This window comes from Erpetoichthys calabaricus, chromosome 16 (genome assembly GCF_900747795.2).
Source record: "Erpetoichthys calabaricus chromosome 16, fErpCal1.3, whole genome shotgun sequence".
NCBI classification, from domain to species: domain Eukaryota; kingdom Metazoa; phylum Chordata; class Cladistia; order Polypteriformes; family Polypteridae; genus Erpetoichthys; species Erpetoichthys calabaricus.
This window is the reverse complement of record NC_041409.2, coordinates 76580930-76604868: the sequence shown is the minus strand read 5'-3', so window position 1 is coordinate 76604868 and position 23939 is coordinate 76580930. Positions and strand designations below refer to the sequence as shown.

The following is a 23939-nucleotide window of genomic DNA, read 5'->3' as shown; positions in this document are numbered from 1 at the left end:
CTGCTCTGATGCTGAAATTTCTGATCATAAAATAGGTAATTATGATAACGATTGACAAGAAAAATTCATAATTAATTGCTGATTTATGTTCCTCTAGAGTGCCTCTTTCTGTTGCACGATTTGGCTTAAAAACTAGTCATTTTAGCTGTAGACCATCCTCAAGAAACTGTGACAGACAGACACACACACCCATCATCGAGATTAGGGATGCACCGATACCACTTTTTTGTAAAACGAGTACGAGTACTTGCATTTCAGTACTCGCCGATACTGAGTACTTGCCGATACCGAGTACTTAATAAAAACATGATTTAAATTTACAGGTAACAGCTTTAGTCATATAATTTAACAAAAAAAACAAGAAACTCTCGTCTATCCACTGGGAGGTTAGGCTAATTAGCGACACGGGGCTAACACTGCTTGTCCAAATATCCGTGGTGAAACTAAACGCAGAGGAGGCTTGCAGTAGCCTGTGGATATGTTTTTTCACGGAGTCGTGTAGTTTAGGCAGCTCCGTGTCAGTCATGTAGCAGCGGCTTGGGACATCATATCTGGGCTCCAGAACATGGAGGAGACGCAGGAATCCCACATTTTCTACCTCCGAGAGTGGCTGGTCACTCAATGCAATGTACTCGATAATTGCCTGTTGTTATTTTCACAGCACGTGGATTGTCTCTGGACATTTTTCTCTCGTCTTGCAAGAGTTTTGCTGCAGCGTGGGTTGTGTTGGTTTAGAAGCGTGGGTAAACTCTTTGTACTCGTTGTCGTGGTTGGGATTTTAGGTGCTTGATTAAATTACTTGTGTTAAATGCGCTACCTTTTGAGCCTCCTCTGGACAATTTCGCTGAGCACAATTTGCAGTCCGCCTTTGTTTTGTCGTCTTCATTCACTTTGAAATAGTTCCACACGGCTGACATGTCTCGCCTCGCCTTCTCCCGCTCTGAGCTGCAGCCGGGGCGGGCACTCGGCGCCTGTGATTAACCCCTTACACGCCGCTCAAACATAGACATTTCTCAGACCGTGGTATCGGGGGACTTTTAACGAGTACGAGTACTTTAGAAGATGTTGGTATCGAGGCTGATACCAGATACCCGTTTCGGTATCGGTGCATCCCTAATCGAGATATCAATGTTTTCGGTATCGGGACCCTAAAACGTTAATCTATCAAAAAATGGAAATCCAAATTTTTGACAAATCTAAAGCTTTTGCTCCTCCCCCATAGACGATAGGTTATGGTAGGGGAGGTTGCACAGCAAAAAAAAACTGTAATTTAATTATAGGGTTTTTTTGTCTATAAATATTTTTGGGTGTGTGCTGGAAGTACACCAAGATGAAATATATTTATCATACTTAAGAATTTTGTAATTTCACTATGCCTGCTATAGGTGGATATTTTTACCTTGCAATTTTTCTCCTTCTGTGCTTAATTTTGCGGATAGTTATGTGTAATGGGTGGTTGGTAACTCATTTTTCTCTTCTCAGCTTTGTATTTGATGAGGTTTAGTTTTAGTGTTCTGTGCCAGTATTTAAGAGGTCATATAGTTATGACACTGGTGTTTTCACTAGCACATTGATACTATTTAAATATATACTTTTAAGAGCTCTCTTATTAAAAGTATTTTATAGTCCTTTATTTGCATTGACTGAAGACAGTGGTTATATTTTCAGTTTGTGGGAAAATTATTAAGGCACAATACTACATTGACTTACTCTTGGTAGCAAGTGTGACAGCCTTTTTTTTTTTTTTTTTTTAAGCATATTTGCATACCTATATGAACTCCCTCCTTCCACTCAGGGAAATGTAAAATTATCCCTTATAATTTAGCATATTTATTTACAATGTTGCTCTACAAAACCCAATATTTTTATGTAATGATTGAATCTTTAACTAGGCTTTCATTCTCTAGGAGTAAAATATTGTGAGGTGAAAAATAGAAGTGCAGGATGATAACTGTCATTGGGAAGGGTTTTTCATAGTGCCTTAATTTCACGCATTTCTATGAATCTACAGTGGGCATTTGGTATATTGTTTTATTTCCTCAAATATAAAGAAGGTATATTTCTTTTGAGAACTGTTGTAATATAAGTAGATTAAGTCCTCTTTAATAATGTAAAATGCAGAATACTAAGTTTCAAGTTCTCTGCAACAGGTTTTAGAGGGAAGGCCTGTGTATGTGTTGTGGGTTTACCCCACCAAAATCCATATGTGCTTTCAAAATAACAGCATAATAGTTTAGTATCATAGCTCTAATACTTGGAGAATTACTACTTTAATATCCTTTTCAATTGAAGTTTTAATTTTAAATATCCCCTTTCTTGCAGTCTGTTTCACCTCCTGCCGAAGCTGCCTTGAACCAAGTGGTTTTGTCTTTTCCTGGGCCAGGAAGGCCTCGCGGTCCTGGGAGACCAAAAGGACCAGGAAGACCTGCGCATTCTAAAGTTGCAGGGAGATCAGGGCGTCAAGGTAGAAGAGCCAAGCCTGGTAGGCCTCCAAAATATCTTGGTGGCGTTTCTACTGAACAACAAATCCAGAGACGAAAAGCTCGATTAAAAGAGGTAGCAATCCAAAATTCTTACTTTATTTCATATATTGCTTTACGTATTGAATGTACTTTTTGAAACAAACATGCCTTAAATTAACATATTGATCAGATGCATTAATCTACTTAATAGGTAAAGTATTGTAGGATAAGGTGACCTAATGATGTCTTACAGGTGAAATGTTAGTGTTTTATACTGTGTATATAATATTTATTACATGTGTGGAAGGTCATTCACTTAGTAGCTCTCATTCTGAGGCCTAGTTTACAACTCTACAAAGTTTGGTATTGCTCATCTGAAAATTGTGCTGCCAAATGAAGCAACACAGAGTGGCAAACTTCCCTTCAGATTTTTGTTTGGAAAAGGACTAATCAACTTTTTAAATTTATATCTTTTTTGCAATTTAAGTTAATTTGCAGTTGTGATATTCAGTATATTCATTTGCCTTATATTATTTTAAAATACAATAAAATGAATGTCCCTCAGGAGTTTATAATGGCAGTCTAAAGGGTATTAGAGCAAACCTGAAACTAAAGCTTACCAGATAAAACCTCCACTGCACAGCACGGAATGTTCCAGAGTATTAACAATTTGAGAGCACACAAATATCAGAAAAGTGTGCATCCATATCATTTTCACAAAAGTATAATTTATTTTTCTGAGATTCTGCCAATTCTAAAGACTTCCCGCTGTCCTCTCACTTCTTTCTCTGCCTCCTTTCATTGCAACGTTTCACCCACCTGGGGCAGAGTTCATTAATGCTGCAGTTCTAGCTGTACTTTGAAATCAATTTGATCACTTAGGTTATATATATATTTTTTTTTGTAATACCTTCATTTTTATACAAATAAGCTCTCATTTTAATACCATTAATATGTCACACTTTGAAGATGAGACGTTTAGCCTTGTTACTGAAACTAACTCCTGTGAGCTAGAACACATCAATGAGGAGCCACAAAAAATTAGGATGAGAAACGGGAACAACTGCAAAGTTAAAAGGAGGAATTTGTACTACTTGAAGCTACATTAATGCCAGAAAAACTGGCAATTGGTGGTGTACATGAGGGGAATAGAAAATGATACCTAACAAGGAAAAATGACTTTGCCCCAGAGAGCAGGATTTTTTGCTGTTGCAACTGGGAAATACAGAAATATCCAGCAAACACCATGCTTTGTCCTACTGGGCTGCCCTTTGTGATGTTAGAGCTTTCTAGACATCACCAGCCATAGAGCTCTAGAGATATTTTCTTTTTTCCAGAATTAAACTGGGAGACTAATGAATACTGGAAGGATCAAACAGGCAAATTGTGGGTAGAATAAGTATACTGATCTTGCTAGTTGCAGCAGCACATTTCTTAGAAGAAAGAAGAGACTCCTCACGCCTGGACAAGCTGGTGAGGAAGGCAGGCTCAATTGTTGGCATGGAGCTGGACAGTTTGACATCTGTGGCAGAGCAACGGACACTAAGCAGGCTCCTATCAATTATGGAGAATCCACTGCATCCACTAAACAGTGTCATCTCCAGACAGAAGAGCAGTTTCAGCGACAGACTGCTGTCAATGTCCTGCTCCACTGACAGACTGAGGAGATCGTTCCTCCCCCAAACTATGCGACTCTTCAATTCCACCTGGGGGGGTAAACGTTAACATCAAAGTTATTGTCTGTTTTTACCTGCATTATTATCAATCTTTAATATTGTTTTTTTGTATCGGTATGCTGCTTCTGGAGTATGTGAATTTCCCCTTGGGATTAATAAAGTATCTATCTATTTCTTAGTGCTGATGCTTCAAAGCTTTATGTAACAGTTAAGAGTTCTTATGTAAATGGTTTAGCTTTTGGAAGGTGTTGAATTGTGACATTTAAAACTAATTATTACTATTATTTACACACTGACAATGATTAGTTTCAGTCAACAAATTTTTTTTCAGCAGAAGCGTGTAGAGAATATCCTGCTAACAAGATAGATACATGTGCTTTATCTTGTCATTTTCTACTTCGGCCCTTCCAGTTTTGAACCATAGCTTCTGTCATGCTGGTGGCTCACCCACGCCAGTTGTTGTGAACAGAGAAGCAACCACATTTGTACTTCCAACTTTATCATATTAAATATTCCATGAACATGCAGAAGGCATTTTTTTTTAAATCTGATCCTTTGCTACTTCAAATTAAACATATTTAGTAAGTTTGAAGGCTTTCATTTTTTGCTGGCTTTAGGGCCTCATAGCCTGTTGAGCCAGTTTGGTGTTTCATCTTTTGTTTGTTTGTTTGTTTTCAAATTAAAGAATGAATAAACAAACAAAGCTACACTTACCAAAACAAATTGTTTGGGTAAATCAGTGTTTAAAACAATTGTGAAAAATATTGCTTCAGAAATAACTTATTCTTTAATCAAACATCCAAGGATGATGAGCATTAGGGGGGAGCACATTCTTGTGAAGATTCATCATTCTGATAACTTTTTTTTCAGCATGCATGACACCCAAATGGAATTACTTGCAGCTTTCAAGTCATAGGTTTGATTTTTATGGTGTTTTAGAAATTGTAACTGCAGTAACTAAATGTTTTGATTGAGAGCAAATTCTACATTTGTTGAGACAAATTTACTGCCAGTGGTCTAAAGCAATTATTGTGAACTTTAACTATAAGCTTTTTGAGTGAACATGTTAAAGCAGAAATCAACATTTGATGATTATTCTTCAGATAATTCAGCAGTGTGGTGACGAAGAGCTCATGGAGCTTGTTCTGCCTCGGCTGGCCAGGGTTATGACTGTCTGGGAGTTTTTAATCATGAAGGTAGGTTACTGATCTTTAGGAGGCTAAATTAAATGTGGTAGAATTTTTGCTTTTAACACTTATAATTGTCTTCATTGAACATGAACAGAACTGCTTTCTTACAAGGATTTTCGCTGCTGCATGTACTACAATGTGTAAGTGTAATAAGCAACAGTATTAGGTCGCACAAAAACATTTACATTTTTTGTGGGAAATAGTGGATTTGAGTTTGAGCTTCACAAATGGAGTATAGACCCAGAAAAAATTTCTGGACTTTGCATGTTCTTCTTGTATCAATTTGGGATTACTCCAGGCACTCTGACATCCTCTGAACACTAGCTCCCTCCCTTGCATATTTGGCTGAGTTGCAGCTCCAAGCTGGCAAAATGTGTGTGAGTATGCCCTTCAATGGACAGAAGACCCACCCAGAGATGATTTCTGCTTTGTGCATCATGCTGCCAATAAAGATTAAGCCAGTAGAGAAATTGATTGTATATTTGTGTAGATTACATCTTCTTGTATATTGTAACACAAAATTTTATCATTAATTTCTTTTAGCTATATTTTTATTAGAATTTCCTGAAACCTGAGATGATGTGCATTATATAAAAATCGTATTAAAATATTTTCTCAATGTCATTTTTGCAAACCATTTAATCTCATATGGCATATTGTTGGGGTTTGGGCATTTGAGGAATATTATGCATATGTACTTTTTAAAGGTTTCAAACTGCAAAAATCATGTGCCAGAAGCTTACCGACAATGGAAATGGAAATAGTTGCTGTGAAGTGTTTTGTATGGTTGCTTCATTGTGCAGTTGGAATTCTTTCATTTAATACAGTGGTGTGAAAAACTATTTGCCCCCTTCCTGATTTCTTATTCTTTTGCATGTTTGTCACACAAAATGTTTCTGATCATCAAACACATTTAACCATTAGTCAAATATAACACAAGTAAACACAAAGTGCAGTTTTTAAATGATGGTGTTTATTATTTAGGAAGAAAAAAAATCCAAACCTACATGGCCCTGTGTGAAAAAGTAATTGCCCCCTTGTTAAAAAATAACCTAACTGTGGTGTATCACACCTGAGTTCAATTTCCGTAGCCACCCCCAGGCCTGATTACTGCCACACCTGTTTCAATCAAGAAATCACTTAAATAGGAGCTGCCTGACACAGAGAAGTAGACCAAAAGCACCTCAAAAGCTAGACATCATGCCAAGATCCAAAGAAATTCAGGAACAAATGAGAACAGAAGTAATTGAGATCTATCAGTCTGGTAAAGGTTATAAAGCCATTTCTAAAGCTTTGGGACTCCAGCAAACCACAGTGAGAGCCATTATCCACAAATGGCAAAAACATGGAACAGTGGTGAACCTTCCCAGGAGTGGCCGGCCAACCAAAATTACCCCAAGAGCGCAGAGGACGACTCATCCGAGAGGTCACAAAAGACCCCAGGATAACGTCTAAAGAACTGCAGGCCTCACTTGCCTCAATTAAGGTCAGTGTTCACGACTCCACCATAAGAAAGAGACTGGGCAAAAAACGGCCTGCATGGCAGATGTCCAAGACGCAAACCACTGTTAAGCAAAAAGAAAATTAGGGCTCGTCTCAATTTTGCTAAGAAACATCTCAATGATTGCCAAGACTTTTGGGAAAATACCTTGTGGACTGATGAGTCAAAAGTTGAACTTTTTGGAAGGCAAATGTCCCGTTACATCTGGCGTAAAAGGAACACAGCATTTCAGAAAAAGAACATCATACCAACAGTAAAATATGGTGGTGGTAGTGTGATGGTCTGGGGTTGTTTTGCTGCTTCAGGACCTGGAAGGCTTGCTGTGATAGATGGAACCATGAATTCTACTGTCTACCAAAAAATCCTGAAGGAGAATGTCTGGCCATCTGTTCGTCAACTCAAGCTGAAGCGATCTTGGGTGCTGCAACAGGACAATGACCCAAAACACACCAGCAAATCCACCTCTGAATGGCTGAAGAAAAACAAAATGAAGACTTTGGAGTGGCCTAGTCAAAGTCCTGACCTGAATCCAATTGAGATGCTATGGCATGGCCTTAAAAAGGCGGTTCATGCTAGAAAACCCTCAAATAAAGCTGAATTACAACAATTTTGCAAAGATGAGTGGGCCAAGATTCCTCCAGAGTGCTGTAAAAGACTCATTGCAAGTTATCGCAAACGCTTGATTGCAGTTATTGCTGCTAAGGGTGGCCCAACCAGTTATTAGGTTCAGGGGGCAATTACTTTTTCACACAGGGCCATGTAGGTTTGGATTTTTTTTTCTCCCTAAATAATAAAAACCACCATTTACAAACTGCATTTTGTGTTTACTTGTGTTATATTTGACTAATGGTTAAATGTGTTTGATGATCAGAACCATTTTGTGTGACAAACATGCAAAAGAATAAGAAATCAGGAAGGGGGCAAATAGTTTTTCACACCACTGTATGACTTATGCAAACGAGGCCTGAGATACTTATGTTTGTGAAAATTGTGTGCCAAGTACAGATGTTTCTAAAGATGATTGTTGTTTACAATGTAGCCAGCACAATCTGTTTTTAAAATGATTATGATCAATGAAATCCTGGCATGTACAGTATTGCATAAAACCATTTTTTTCAGTTTTCAAAGGTTTTCGGGCACAACACCAAAGAGGAAACTGGCCTTATGTATAGTGCTTAGAAGTTTTTATTTGCCTGTTTGGAAATTGTCGTGTTTGTGGTGGGTTTTTTTTTTGTTTTTTTTTTTTTTTTTTGCTGGACAAAATTCTTGGCACCCAGAATTAACAGTAGTTCAATTTTTCTTTAAACTGAAATCTTGCCAGATTTTTTTAATATCTGCTGTTCTAAGTATTACCTATAAGACTATTTGCTCTGTCATGCTTTTCTCATTTTTGATCATGCTTTTTTGTGAATGAGTTAGAAGTTACTGATGGACCCTTCAGCAGCTTAGCATTTCCTTTTGGACCTTGTGTGGTTTTTATGTTTAGATTGATTATCCTGAAAGACACAAACATTTGATGGGGAATCAATTTCAGTTGTCTTGAACATTGTGATAATTATCAGAATTCCTGCTTTTCGCACCTTCCTGCAAAGTTCTGTCTGGCCTCTTTGTTTCGCTTTCATTAAAAAGTTTCTGTATAGTACTGTATTGTTCAGGTAATAATGATAAAAAAATGTCTGTACGTGTTCAGTACAGGTGCAACCATGGGTATGCCTAACTACATAGTAGATGTTAGCAGCAACGTAACATTCTTTCATTCCATCACTTGCAGATTACTTACATTTTAATGACCTGAAAGAGAAATACACAGAATATATAAATTACTAGTACACATATAAAATATAATTACAGTATGAATAGAGAAGATATAAATTTATTCTTTCTCTCTCTCTCTCACCCACTGTGTTAACATTCCGATTGCAGACATTGACGCTTTGGAGGACGCTCAGTAATACTAATGACCTGGGGGTTGCGAGAGACAGAGGAATGGAATTAGACTCTTTACACTGATTGGTGGTAAGCGGCCCTAGATATGACCGTTTGACTTATTCAGCGCTGTTTCTTCCATGCCACTCAGGTCTTTAGCCGCACCACATGTTCCCAACTGGTTTGTCCCTTTGTAACCTCATGCACTCTGCCTGACTCCACCTCACTGCATGGATCAGGGGCAACCCACATACCACATTTTTCTCCCGGCTCTCTGAGTTGTCCCAAGCCCAAGGTCCAAATCCGAGACTCACCTGGAGCCAAGCAATCATCTTGATGTGCTGCGTCCGACCCCCCCCCACCTGTCATTCACGGTGGTAATTCATAGCTGGTTTCTCCAGGTATCTCGGCTCCTTTGGGTAGTCTGTGCCCCCTGAGGAGCATAATGTTAGGAAATGTGGCAGTTGAGGACTGAGGATCCTCAAAGCATTGAATGTTGAGGCTTCACAATTTTAGATACTTTAGTTAGAAACATTGTAACAGGAAGCTGTTTCTCCTTTTTCTTTGCATCATCAAACACATCTTGCCGTGATTGTAGGCGTGTGATTTCTTGGTGGGAGGCTACAGTAGGGTATGCCTAAACAACAGATCAGTTGTTGTTGTTTTTTTTTTTTTGGGGGAGGAATATTTTCAGACTTTGGTTGGTTGAAGCCACAATTGTGGAACCCGTGGATAGGGCTGACTGTATTGTACAATATACAGAACACTGATCCTATTAAATAAATTCTCAGACTCTGTTAGCGTGGAATTTTTTTCTTCAGTTTAAAATCTTGAGACAATGATTTATAAGCAAAGTACAATTAGACACAAACAGACTTTTCACATAAAAAGCGAATTGATGATCGGTTTAAAATGTACCACTCTGTTTTTAATTGTCAGTCTACTATTTATACATCAAAAAGTCAACAGTTATTTGTTATGTTTAAAATTGACACAAACAAAACTCATTGTAGTTAGTTTGTTATAGTTACTAAAACTAATTTTGATGTGCAGGGAAAGTCTATTAGAAACTAAACCTCTACAGTGTTTTTACCAGATTTTATAGGTTTGCTTCCCCGACCCCCTTTTGTAAGATGTAAAGGAAGACTGTAATGGTAATTTTAGACAAGAAGGTATTGCATACACTGAAATGAGTTGCAAAGCATTTAATGCAAAGAAACATTTAAAACGTATTACAATGCACTTCTGGTGCTTGTTATTTATTCTCTGCCAGTAGATTTGACCACAGTTGTGTGAGGAAATATTTAGAGCTCTTTTCTAAGGAGAGAATATAGCATTCTGTCTGTTAAGCATATCTTGTTAACATCTCACGTTTTTCAAAATACATAATCCACATTCTTTGCTTTTCCAGAAGCTATCAGTGTTTCAGCTTAAAGTACATACAGTTAGGTCCATAAATATTTGGACAGAGACAACTTGTTTCTAATTTTGGTTCTGTACATTACCACCATGAATTTTAAATTAAACAACTTGGATGCAGTTGAAGTGCAGACTTTCAGCTTTAATTCAGTGGGGTGAACAAAACGATTGCATAAAAATGTGAGGCAACTAAAGTATTTTTTGAACACAATCCCTTAATTTCAGAGGCTCAGAAGTAATTGGACAAATTAAATAACTGGAAATAAAATGTTCATTTCTAGTACTTGGTTGAAAACCCTTTGCTGGCAATGACAGCCTGAAGTCTTGAACTCTTGGACATCACCAGATGCTGGGTTTCCTCCTTTTTAATGCTCTGCCAGGCCTTTACTGCAGCGGCTTTCAGTTGCTGTTTGTTTGTGGGCCTTTCTGTGCGAAGTTTAGTCTTCACCAAGTGAAATGCATGCTCAATTGGGTTAAGATCAGGTGACTGACTTGGCCATTCAAGAATTTTCCACTTCTTTGCTTTAATAAACTCCTGGGTTGCTTTGGCTGCATGTTTTGGGTCATTGTCCATCTGTATCATGAAACGCCGCCCAATCAATTGGACTGCATCTAGCTGGATTTGAGCAGACAGTATGTCTCTGAACACCTCAGAATTCATTCGGCTGCTTCTGTCCTGTGTCACATCATCCATAAACACTAATGTCCCAGTGCCACTGGCAGCCATGCACGCCCAACCCATCACACTGCCTCCACTGTGTTTTACAGATGATGTGGTATGCTTTGGATAATGAGCTGTTCCACGCCTTCTCCATACTTTTTTCTTGCCATCATTCTGGTAGAGGTTGATCTTGGTTTCATCTGTCCAAAGAATGTTTATCCAGAACTGTGCTGGATTTTTTTTGATGTTCTTTAGCAAAGTCCAATCTCGCCTTTCTATTCTTGAGGCTTATAAGTGGCTTGCACCTTGCAGTGCACCCTCTGTATTTACTTTCATGCAGTCTTCTCTTTATGGTAGACTTGGATATCGATACGCCTACCCCCTGGAGAGTGTTGTTCACTTGGTTGGCTGTTGTGAAGGGGTTTCTCTTCACCATGGAAATGATTCTGCGATTATCCACCACTGTTGTCTTCCGTGGACGTCCAGGTCTTTTTGTGTTGCTGAGTTCACCAGTGCTTGCTTTCTTTCTCAGGATGTACCAAACTGTAGATTTTGCCACTCGTAATATTGTAGTAATTTCTCGGATGGGTTTTTTCTGTTTTTTGCAGCTTAAGGATGGCTTCTTTCACCTGCATGGAGAGCTCCTTTGACCGCATGTTATTCTGTTCACAGCAAAATCTTCCACATGCAAGCACCACACCTCAAATCAACTCCAGGCCTTTTATCTGCTTAATTGATAATGACACAACGACAGACTTGCGCACACACCTGCCCATGAAATAGCCTTTGAGTCAATTGTCCAATTACTTTTGAGCCCCTGAAATGAATGGATTATGTTAAAAAAATGCTTTAGTTGCCTCACATTTTTATGCAATCGTTTTGTTCACCCCACTGAATTAAAGCTGAAGGTCTGCACTTCAACTGAGTTGTTTCATTTAAAATTCATTGTGGTAATGTACAGAACCAAAATTAGAAACAAGTTGTCTCTGTCCAAATATTTATGGACCTATGAAACAGTATGAGGTTTTTTTTTTGTTTTTTTTTATAGTGGTTGGTGGGCCAATCCTGCCACCAACCCCCAAGTTTTCCCTGAAAGTTGGAGGACCTGCTTGCTGGGTTGGATGAGGGTTAATGTCATGCCCAGGACAGCAGTTGTTGTTTAAGGGCCGAACGGAGTGGAATCACATCTGGCATTTACAGATTCAAACCAGCAACCTTCGGATTGCCGGTGCAGATCCCTAGCCACAGAGCCACCACTCCGCTGTCATAGGACAACTCTGTTAATCCCAACACATTTATTTCTATGTGTTTTCCAAGTGCTGCAGTATTTTTTTTTTTTATTTTTTTTTTAATGTACCAAATTTAGAAAATTGATAGATGGTTGTAGCTATCTGTGCATAATATAGACATTTTATTGTTATAAAATTGTGTTTTATTATTTAAAAAAATAAAACCGTGGTCAAAATAATTGTTTTGCTTAGGTTGGTTGGGGTTGTCACTGGATATGGTGGTTTGAACTTGATGAACCATTGAAGGAGTGTTGGACTTTGGGTATTTATTTTTCTTTTTTCTCACCATTCATTTGTAAATTTTTGTTGTGTGGGTTTTTTTTTTTTTTTTTGCCCCAAACCCACCATCTAATTTTAGCAGAAATGACAATCAGAGGTATGGTTGTCTACAGTGTTTCTGTTCTTTACAAATTTTCTTTGATTTTTGTAGGTTGAAAAAGGCTGTCCCTCCCAAGCACATTTTGCTGATGTTTACAGGGAGCTGGAGCAATTGCACACTCAAGTCAAAAAAATGGCTGAAGAACATTTTGGTTCTGCATCATCCTCTAATGTACTAGAGCATCTGGAAATCAGAAACCCCCAGGTACATTTTATAATAGCTTTGTGTATTGCATGACTTTTCTGTCTGCTGGATTTTTTTGCTGTTTTTAAAGTGATTTTTATTTGTACTATTTCAAATCAATTGCCCTTCTGCAGTTGACTTACATTACTGCAGTAAACCAGCTGTGATGTCATAATGTGTGCTTTGTTAAGGAATTCAAAGAACCTTTCTCACATAAAGTATTGTATTTCTTGTTTACTTGGAGAAGCCTAAGTAAGGGAGTTTTCCTGAGGAAGTCATTTCAGTTGTAAGAAAATTCAGTTCTAGGATTTTTTTAAATATAAACTGGTACTATATTAAACTATCTTATTTAGTTTTGTGTGTTTTATTCATGTTAGAATGATCGGTCAAATAATCCTTTTAATATGTTGTAAAAAAATAAATTACTCAATCTTTTGAGTATATCTCTGAAGAATTAGATCTAGGTATGGAACATACAACCATTTGAAATAATTTGGTTTGCTCTAGGGCAGGGGTGGGCAGATTCAGTCCTGGAGGGCCGCAGTGGCTGCAGGTTTTTGTTCCAACCCAGTTGCTTAATTAAAAAACAATACTTGTCAATTATTTAATTTCATGGCTTGCTAGTGCTTTAACTCTGTCATGTCAAGTCATTCTCATATTCTAGATTTTGTTTCCTTTCTAAGGATATCATCCAAATGATTTGAAGTCTAAAATAAATGAGTAATTCTCAGTTCTTCACTTTTTTCTCTTCACTTTCCTTCCAAGTATTTAATTAAACCTAATAGTGCATGATAAATACACACAGGTGTAAATGGAAACAAGCTAAATGGAGAAATGTTGGTTTCTTTTGTCATTTGCATCTTATTGCTAATAAGGAGCAATTAAAAACCAAGACTACAGCTGTTTAAGACTAAAATAAGTAATAAGGGTTCAACATCTTAACGAGCGAGAAAACTAAAGTGAAGCAGAAGTGTTACTTGAGCAATAAGTGCTTCTTATTTAGCAATTGGGTTGGAACAAAAACCTGCAGCCACTGCGGCCCTCCAGGACTGAATCTGCCCACCCCTGCTCTAGGGCAATGTAAATGTTATCTGTAACCTGTATTCAGTCATATTAGCAACACTTATAAACTAATATTGAAGTCAAGATTAATGGAAGTGAAGGTTTTCAGAACATCCTGCTTCTCTATGGTGAAACAAAAATATATATACCCTGTTCTTCCTCTCCTAAATGCCCTGTCACTTTTTTTTTTTCTCCAGTAGCAGATGCCATTTACATAATCATAGTGAGTTGGAGGCAATCATGTAGCCTGCAATGCACAGCATCTCATTCTAACCACTCTGACTTAACCCAACAAAATCAAATAGGTTTGATTTTGTCTTTACTTGTGGTGATGGAATTGTCTATTCAAAAGCTGAGAACCAATAAGTGCCCAGCTGGAAGTAAAATGTATTAAAATGTAGTTTCCAGAAATAAGGAAAATGGGTGTTTTCAACCTCACAAATGGGTGGAGGAAAGGAGCTTGTCTATCTGTCTTGTTTCCATTCAGTTATGCTAAATAAACACAAGACAAATGAGGGCTGAGATTGCAGCTGAAATGACCATACCTGTGAACCATTTGTCCAACACTGACTCTGTCATATAAAACACTTTATTTGCTGTTAGAAAATGGCATACGTTTGTGATAATTTGGAAATGTACAAACTGTGCTGGAAATTTTGTCTAATTTGTCATGCCCTTGTGTAATCGGACATTCTCTTGTCAATGAGATCAGCAACTGCAGTTGTCAAGTTTGACATTCCCTCCAACTATAAGAACAGATTATTTATTTTAAAAGGTTTATGTTAAAAGGAAGATACTTATTCAGATATACTTATATACTTCATATTGTGTCTATAAAGGCTCTTAATAGCTATAAATAGCCAATAACATTTATTTTCACAGGTGTCAAAATCATTGGGAATTGAAGATTTGTTGAAAAGCAAGGTACAGTTTAGTGTCCCAGTGCAGTGTTGTACTTTGGGTGTACCACAGAAAAAACAGCAGCCTTCTGATACCAACAAGCAGAAAGAGGTACAAAATTTACTTTTTTTTATAAGAAGCAAAAAACATAGTACAGTATATTTTGGAAATTTTTTACCTTATTAAAAGCATCAAATATTTAAATATATAGAATAGCCCTTTGTTTAAATGTTCGTTCTTTTTAATGATCAATCTATACTAATATAATAAAAGGCAAAGCCCTCACTCATTCACTCACTCATCACTAATTCTCCAACTTCCTGTGTAGGTGGAAGGCTGAAATTTGGCAGGCTCATTCCTTACACTTACTTACAAAAGTTAGGCAGGTTTCATTTCGAAATTCTACGCGTAATGGTCATAACTGGAACCTCTTTTTTGTCCATATACTGTAATGGAGGAGGCGGAGTCGCGTATCGCGTCATCACGCCTCCTACGTAATCACGTGAACTGAAAACAAGGAAGAGCCCAAAGAGCGCTGAAGAAAACATTCATTACACAATTGAGAAGGCACAAGAGAGCAGCTCACGTGAACTGACTGAATGCAGCACGAGTGATCACTTCGATACTGCGGAAACAAAGCACGGTGTAAAACGTAAGTTTAAATTAAGTTTATAGAAACGCTACCGCTGCCATTTGCAATACCATATTCGCGAGATACAAGTTTAATGAGAAACGCTCCCGCTGCCGTTTTCAATACCATATTCGCAAGATACAAGTTTAATGAGAAGACACAAGGTATAAACGAGACTTTGGATGACTTTGTAACGGATTAAAAATTGCTGTAGCAAGAAACTTTTAAGTGCCGGGTCTTAGCTAACATTAAATAATGCTGTGGACATCGCAACATCACACAAGACAGCGGCTCGCGTGAACTGACTGAACGCAGCACGTTGGAAACAAAGCACCGTGTAAACCTAAAGTTTAAATTAAGTTCATAGACCTACCCGTGGATTAAATAAAAAGGCTGCTTCCGTTGGCGAAGCAACGAAAAAGGAAGACCTTATATGGCGTTTGTTTATAAAACAGCGGAGAGACTATGTGAAGGCAGCTTCACAAAAAAACAGATCCTTAACAAATTGTTTTTGGTATATTTTCCCTCAATTTAAAAAGGTTTTCTTTTCTTCTTAATAAAAATTTAAAAGCAGTACTTCGCCGGTGCGAAGCGCGGGGATTTGAGCGACTGACGCATACAGACATATTCATGAGTGCAGGTACTTCGGAAACAAAGCACCATGTAAACCTAAAGTTTAAATTAAGTTCATAGACCTACAAAAGGTTGCCATTGATTTGAGGCAAGATTGCTTTTCTCCTGTACAACTATACGTTGCATTCTTAACAGTAAGCTTACACGGCTTTGTCATATTACAACCGGAGTGCTGAACTGACAACGTGGTATACAAACAGAACTATAACAATCGTAAAAACAGGAAAAAAAAAAAAAAAAAAGCGAAGAACCCGTGGATTAAATAAAAAGGCTCATTCTTTGGCGAAGCAAGGAAAAAGGAAGACCTTATATGGCGTTCGTTTATAAAACAGCGGAAAAGCTGTATTAAGGCTGCTTCACAAAAAAACAGCAGAGCGCCTTATATGAGCAGGCAGTCAGCTACAGAAGGGAATCAATAAATAACTATAATCGTAATAAACGAACAAAAAATAGCGGAGAATCCGCGGACTACATAAAGGAAATGGGTACCTGAACAGAACAGTGAGTCTCAAATAGCTACACAATAACTATAACAATCTTTATAAACGAACAATAAAAGAATACAGAACCGCTAAGCTAGGAGAAAGGACGGCCTTATATGGCGTTCGTTTATAAAACAGCGGAGAGGCTCTGTAAAGGCAGCTTAACAAAAAAACAGATCCTTAACAAATTGTTATTGGTATATTTTCCCTCAATTTTAAAAAGGATTTATTTTCTTCTTAATAAAAATTATTTAAAAGCAGTACTTCGCGGGGATTTATATATAAATATAAAAAGATATGTATGTGTATGTATGTCTATATATATATATATATATATAAATAATAATATGTGTGTGTATGTATGTATGTGAAGACTCATGGCTGTATTAGCTCAAAAGGGTGCTTCTACTAAATACGGAGCAAAGGGTCTGAATACTTAGGACCATGTGATATTTCAGTTTTTCTTTTTTAATAAATCTGCAACAATTTCAAAAATTCTTTTTATTGTCTGTCAATATGGGGTGCTGTGTGTACATTAATGAGGGAAAAAATTAATTTAAATGATTTTAGCAAATGGCTGCAATATGACAGAGTGAAAAATTGAAGGGGGTCTGAATACTTTCCGTACCCACTGTGTATATATGTATATAATATATATTTATATACACTGTATATATAATCCATCCATCCATCCATTCATTTTCCAACCCGCTGAATCCAAACACAGGGTCACGGGGGTCTGCTGGAGCCAATCCCAGCCAACACGGGGCACAAGGCAGAAACCAAACCTGGGCGGGATGCCAGTACCTCATAAGGCATACTTGCTTGATTATAATAGGCAGGTTAAAGTTCCCAGTTAACCTGAACTATATGCCTTTGGAGTGTGAGAGGAAAAGCAGACCACCCAGATCAAAACCTGTGAAAATGTGTTGACTGCTCAGATACTTTCATCAGAAGCTGTGAGGCAGTAGCATTGTCATTTTTGTGCATTTCCCAGTATAATTTATGTGCATATAGTTGGCCACAGACATTGTATGCTTGGTTGGGTTTTCCTGGCTATTCTTCTGTGAAGTTTTAAGTGGTGTGTTTTCTGACAGTAATTCCTTTGAAAAACCTCTATGAGCATTTGGAGATCATTGCACATGCCAGCATTCCTTGGAATGTGATGGACCTTGGTAACCTGTCTGCTATATTGTGGAGATGAGGTATTGGGGTGAAAAGAATATGATTGGTTAACAAATTCTTTGTAAATAGTTAAATTTGTTATATCAGACAATCCAGGTGTTACCCTTTAAACTTTCTTTTATGTCTCATCTGTACTGTCTTACACATATAAGGTTTTTAAGAATATGACTTGCATGTTTTCATAAATCTCCTTTTTACTACTACTTTTTAGAGAGAAAATGACATTCAGCTTCCATCTGCCAAAAAGATAAGGATAGAAGACATGAATGGAACATGTTTGAAACTGAATGGGTTAGAGGTGTCTGATAAGGATGTACCAGCTACTGTTGCACCAGTGGAACAAGGTAAAGCATTAGACAACCATAACAGGATGCTTTATAGATTTAAATGCTGAATTCATCATTTTAATTTGTCAAAGGCTATTAGTAGCATTTAATCCAAATCGGAGCACAACTATAAATACTTCTTCACTAGACACTTCTAGAAATGTGTGTGTCCATTAACATTACACTATTTCATCTACTGTATGTGTGACTCTAGTGCACTGGGAACACTCGTGTTTTGTTGTAGCACAGAGATGTGACGATACTAGAATTTTTGTAGTCCATACCAGTATCAGTGAAATTTTGCAATACTTGATACTAGGGGTGGGAGGTATGGCCAAAATTGATATAATTTAAAATGAACATGGTTATGGTACAGCATATGTCACGGTATAACCATATAATTGTATATTTTAATGCATAAATCATAATGTAAAAGCCTTTCAGACTGAATCCAGTTTCTTTTAGTAGTAATTTAACTTACTCAGGACATGGGAATGATACTAAATGATTTACAGAATTTCATAATGATTAACGAGGAAAAAGCAGCAAAAGATCAAATACACAACATTGGGTACAAAATAATATTAGCATAAAACACTGAAGTAAATGCTGGAAACAGAAAGCTTTGAATTAGAATAACAGATAACAAACCACAAGATTATTATAAATACTACAAAAAGACCCTGAACTGCAAATCATCTGGAGCACCTGGACAGAGAGAAATTGAAAGAACGGTCCGAATATCCGGGTCAATAAAATGTTTTCTTGAGCAAATGAGGTTTAAGCTCTTTTTTGTTTTTGTTTTGTGCAAATTAAAAAAAAAAAAAAAAGTGAACAAGAAATTAATTTATTGCACGTACCATTAAAAACACAGAGCATCATTGATAATGTGTACTGTAGACTGTACAGTTTAAAAAATAAAAAAAATAAAGCAAGATTGACAAAAAAATAAATTAATTCAAAGAGCTGTTTTTAGAGCATGTTTTATTAATGAAACCACAAGGAAACTTGGGTCGGTGTAAAAATATGTAATCTACAATATATTAGTATATTCTGTTCCTTTTTTATGTGACAGAATTATAGGTAAGAAAGTAAGACTAAGTTCATCCCAGCATTTGAAATGTATGACATGAATCTCAGTAGTCAAATGTATTTCAAGTATCTCTGTTGCCTTCACAGTAAGATAATACATATATTGGTACACTTTCTAAATTTAACTCTGGGTAAATCCTTGAGGTGAAGCCTTCTATTTGTAGAAGGGTTGCTTACAGTTGAGGTTCCCCCCATAACTCTAGCCTCTAGCTGTAACCCATTCTCTTTACCACTGCACAGCTTACAAAGTACCTATTACGATTATGTGAAATGGGATAAGTGAGTTCCACTTTTTATGTCTGTGAATAGTTAATTTTTGGCATACAGGCAGACATTTCTTTGCTGTGTATCATGGGCTTCCTTATGGTTGAATCCAAGAGTTCTTGTATGTTGACTTCAATTAGTGCTCATTTTAAAATTGGTTTACTGCTTCCTTGCAAAAATATTTTAGAAACTGTGTGCTTTTGATTGTTTAATTTCTTAAAAGTAAAGTCTGGGTTAGTATAACGGAAACCACTTGGGTTATGACATAGAATATTTCTTTAAAGCGAAGTGTGGGTTAATATACAGTAGTTGGATGTAGGGAAACCCATGTTCTAACCTAGAATTGAGTGCTAGTCTTTAAAGGGAAAGTAGCCTTTTTAGACAAATGCTCTACTCCTAACCTTTTACATGGTATCTGTGTTGATATTGCAAATTATTTTTGTGTTGCTTGTACAAAAATATATGCTTGAAAAATTTTGCACTACATCCACAATATCCCCTATAGAAACCCATATTGCATTCCTTTTATACACACCAGGTTCTTTCTCTTAACTGAAGTGGTTGATGTACATTACATTTAAAGCTGGTCCTGTTAGGGCGGAGTGGTGGCTCTGAGGCTAGGGATTTGCACTGGTAATCTGAAGGTTGCCGGTTCGAATCCTGTAAACTCCAAAAGTGACTCTACCTCGTTGGGCATTTGAGCCACCATAAACCTCACACTGGTTCCATTCCATCTGAACTAGTGTGGTGCTGAGGTATGACATGTTGCATGGCTGCACTCGGGTCCAAATCTGAGATCCTGAGTTGGTTTGTCATGTGGTGGATGCAGCAATGCACCATATCAGCACATGCTCCTAACCTTCTCCTCGTGTTTGGTTGCAATTTGGAGTCTGATTCAAGTTTTCTATCTTGAAGACCAAGGCACTGCATAAATGAGCAAAAGGGGGGAAAAAAAGTAAATCTATAATAATAAAAGGCAAAGCCCTCACTGACTGACTGACTGACTCATCACTAATTCTCCAACTTCCCGTGTAGGTGGAAGGCTGAAATTTGGCAGGCTCATTCCTTACAGCTTACTTACAAAAGTTAGGCAGGTTTCATTTCGAAATTCAAAGCGTAATGGTCATAACTGGAACATATTTTTTGTCCATACACTGTAATGGAGGAGGCGGAGTCACGTATCGCGTCATCACGCCTCCTACGTAATCACGTGAACTAAAAACAAGGAAGAGATTTACAGCACGAGTCGCACGCGGGAACGAAGGTAAATGACGTTAATTTTTGACTGTCTTTTAATACTGTGTAAGCATACATATTAACACATGTGCAATTAAACGTGTGCATTTACGGGGTGATTTCTCAGGCTTAAAAGCTCACCTTTTATCAAACGCAGGAACAAAGGTAACTGACGTTGTTCACTGTCTTTTAATACTGTGTAACCATACATATTAACACATGTCCAATTAAACGTGTGCATTTACGGGGTGATTTCTCAGGCTTAAAAGCTCGCCTTTTACTAAAAAGGTAAATGCAAAACTATTTTCAATCAGTTTATTGAAACGCTCCCGTTAAGGATTGCAATAACATATTCGCGAGATAAAAGAACGAAGTGGGGGGAAATGGAGGAAGAGCCCGCAAACAGCGAAGAGCAAAAAATTAATTAAACAATTGAGAAGGGAGCGAGTGAAGCATACAAACATGTTCATAAGGGAAACAAAGCACGGTGTAAAACGTAAGTTTAAATTAAGTTTATTATAACGCTCCCGCTGCGGATTGCAATAACATATTCGCGAGATAAAAGTTTAATGAGAAGACACGAGGTATAAACGAACCACACGCCGTGGCGCAACGTTAGGGGCAACAGTTTCAACCATTCTATGATCTGCTTCTCGCAACTGAAAGACGGCACATGGCGGATGTTAGCCGACTTGCTGACCGCAACGTTAGGGGCTTCAACTATGGCGCTGACGCCACATCTCAGTGCCAACACTTTGCAGACTGTACTTAAAAGACACGCCCTCCTCACTGGACAGTTAAAAACACCAATCAAACTAACGATGACATCAAGTATTACCCAATCAAAAGTAGGAAAGGAGGCATCTTCATAAAATGCGTGTGGGATGATTTGCATGAGACGCTGCTTTAAAAAAAAAATGATAAAAAAAATACGGGATAAATCCCGTCCAGTATTGATTCAAAACGGGACGCGCAATTTCATTCTCAAACGCGCCACGATTCCGTATTTTAAAGGACGGGTGGCAACCCTACAGTGCCAGGTAACCACCCATACAATCAGATTGTGATTCAGACTAGGAATGCAATGAATGTAATTACCCCGATCTACATACAAGGCGAAAGTCTTGCAACATTCAAAGATGATGGTTTGGGATAAGTACACCATACAACATAAAAAGAGCTTATGAAGCCTTGAACCGAAAAAAGCAACATCTCAGAGATCGTAAAAAAAAAAAATAGGAGGTAATGTCGGTTTTACTCGCTGTAGATTTTAGTCAAACATTACCAGTTATTCCACGAGGGAGACCAGCAGATGAACTCAATGCGTGTTTAAAATCCATGCTTCTCCCACGCTCGGTTATATGTCGTGTGTTCTCCGGTAGGTGCACCAAAAAATGTATACATTTAAGCATGTAATGGGCAAACAAAAAATGAGGTATACCCGAAGGCACTGCAGTAGTACTTAATGTAACTTTACTTCTTAAATGTTAATGTTTTACTGTTTAATAATTTATACGCTTCTTATATGTTGTTCAAATTCTTTTATCAAAATACCACTGACAGCGCAATGCACGATAACATGGAGTGAATACACCATACGCATCCGCCCACGGCTGCCCTGCTGTGCGCAGATAGGAGTTGATTCTACAATAAAATAAAATAAACATAAAAAGAGTAAAACAATCATCACCCATAAAGCGTGTGTGTGTGTATATATGTGTATATATATATATATGTTGATATGTGGATGTGTATATGTATGTATGTATGTATGTATGTATGTATGTATGTATGTATGTATGTATGTATGTATGTGTGTGTGTGTGTGTGTGTGTGTGTGTGTGTGTGTGTGTGTGTGTGTGTGTGTGTGTGTGTGTGTGTGTGTGTGTGTGTGTGTGTGTGTGTGTGTGTGTGTATGTATGTATGTATGTATGTATGTATGTATGTATGTATGTATGTATGTATGTATGTATGTATGTATGTATGTATGTATGTATGTATGTATGTATGTATGTATGTATGTATGTATGTATGTATGTATGTATGTATGTATGTATGTATATGTATGTGTATATATATATGTGTATATGTATATGTATACTGTATATATGTTTGTGTGTGTGTGTATTTTATATATATAAAACACAGCAACACTCATAACAATGACAACACAATTACATTGACAATCATGTTACGTTATTTTTAAAATGTTTCCTTTTTTTTTCATAACCTCTTTAACACACTACTTCTCCGCTGCGAAGCGCGGGTATTTTGCTAGTCGATATATATATATAAAAAAGGCCATAGTAGACTTAACATTGTCAAGAACTATTTATTTTTTTGGTTTTGACCACTGACATTTTTTTCTAAATGCCAGAGTTTAATGCACTGTTTCTTTAATTTTCATTGGTATTTTTTTTCCTTACAGCATACACGTTAATTGTTTTCAGGCATCCCTCTTGTTTCAAACACCAGGGCTTCTTACCAAGTGTATATATACGAGGGGGGACCCAAAAATAACCGGAATTTTGTTGTTGTTAGGTTGGTACTTGGTGCAAGCGTCATTTTTTTTACGATGGCCGATTATCGTGAGCAACGTGCGGCAGTGAAATTTTGTGTTCTTCTTGAAAAAGTGTTGCAGAAACTATTGTTATGTTTAAAAAAAAAAGCTTACAAAGAAGATGCTATGGGTAAAAGCCAAGTCTACGAGTGGTTTGGCCGCTTTAAGAATGGTGAAATGTCGATTGAATACCACCAACGCCCCGGGCGTCCTTCAACATCGCGAACCGATGAAAATGTCACCACAATCCGAGAATTAATTAATGAAAATCGACGTAGGACCATTGACGAACTTGTTAAGATTACCCAGTTGTCGTGGAGCTCGGTTCAGCGAATTTAATCGCAAGATTTGAAAATGAGAAGAGTTTCTGCAAAATTCGTCCCGCGATTGCTGACAGCAGATCAAAAAAGAGCGTCGCCTGGAAACTTGTCGTGAAGATGAAGGATCAGTTTGATAATGACCCAGATTTTTTTTTCCAAAATTATTACAGGAGATGAATCGTGGTGCTACAGTTACGATCCTGAGTCGAAACAGCAGTCCCAGTAATTGGAAAACCGCGAATTCTCCTCGAGCAAAAAAAGCTCGGCAGGTGAAATCAAAAGTGAAAACAATGTTGATTTCTTTTTGATGTCAAAGGTCTCATGCATTATGAATTTGTTCCAGCAGGTCAGACTGTAAACCAAAGCATTCTACTATAAATGTAATGAATTATTATTATTATTACCTAGAAGTGTTAAGAAGGTTGCGCAACAGTGTGAGAAGGAAACACCCTGATTTGTGGGAGTCGTTCGATTGGTTCTTTCATCATGACAACGCTCCATCTCACACTGCTCTCAGCATTAGCCAATTTTTGGCAAGAAACGGTATGACAACCCTGAACCA

The 23939-nt window shown here is 37.5% G+C and overlaps 1 protein-coding gene across 2 annotated transcripts in view; it reads left to right on the top strand.

Annotated features, from left to right (window-relative positions):
- Positions 1-23939, top strand: part of znf839 (zinc finger protein 839) — a 37896-nt gene that overhangs the window by 10623 nt on the left and 3334 nt on the right. For both annotated transcript variants that reach the window (XM_028821497.2, XM_028821496.2), the window contains exons 3-7: positions 2323-2556; positions 5242-5334; positions 12555-12707; positions 14631-14759; positions 17791-17923. In XM_028821497.2, the coding sequence (XP_028677330.2) occupies positions 2323-2556; positions 5242-5334; positions 12555-12707; positions 14631-14759; positions 17791-17923 (742 nt within the window). The remainder of the gene's footprint in view (positions 1-2322; positions 2557-5241; positions 5335-12554; positions 12708-14630; positions 14760-17790; positions 17924-23939) is intronic.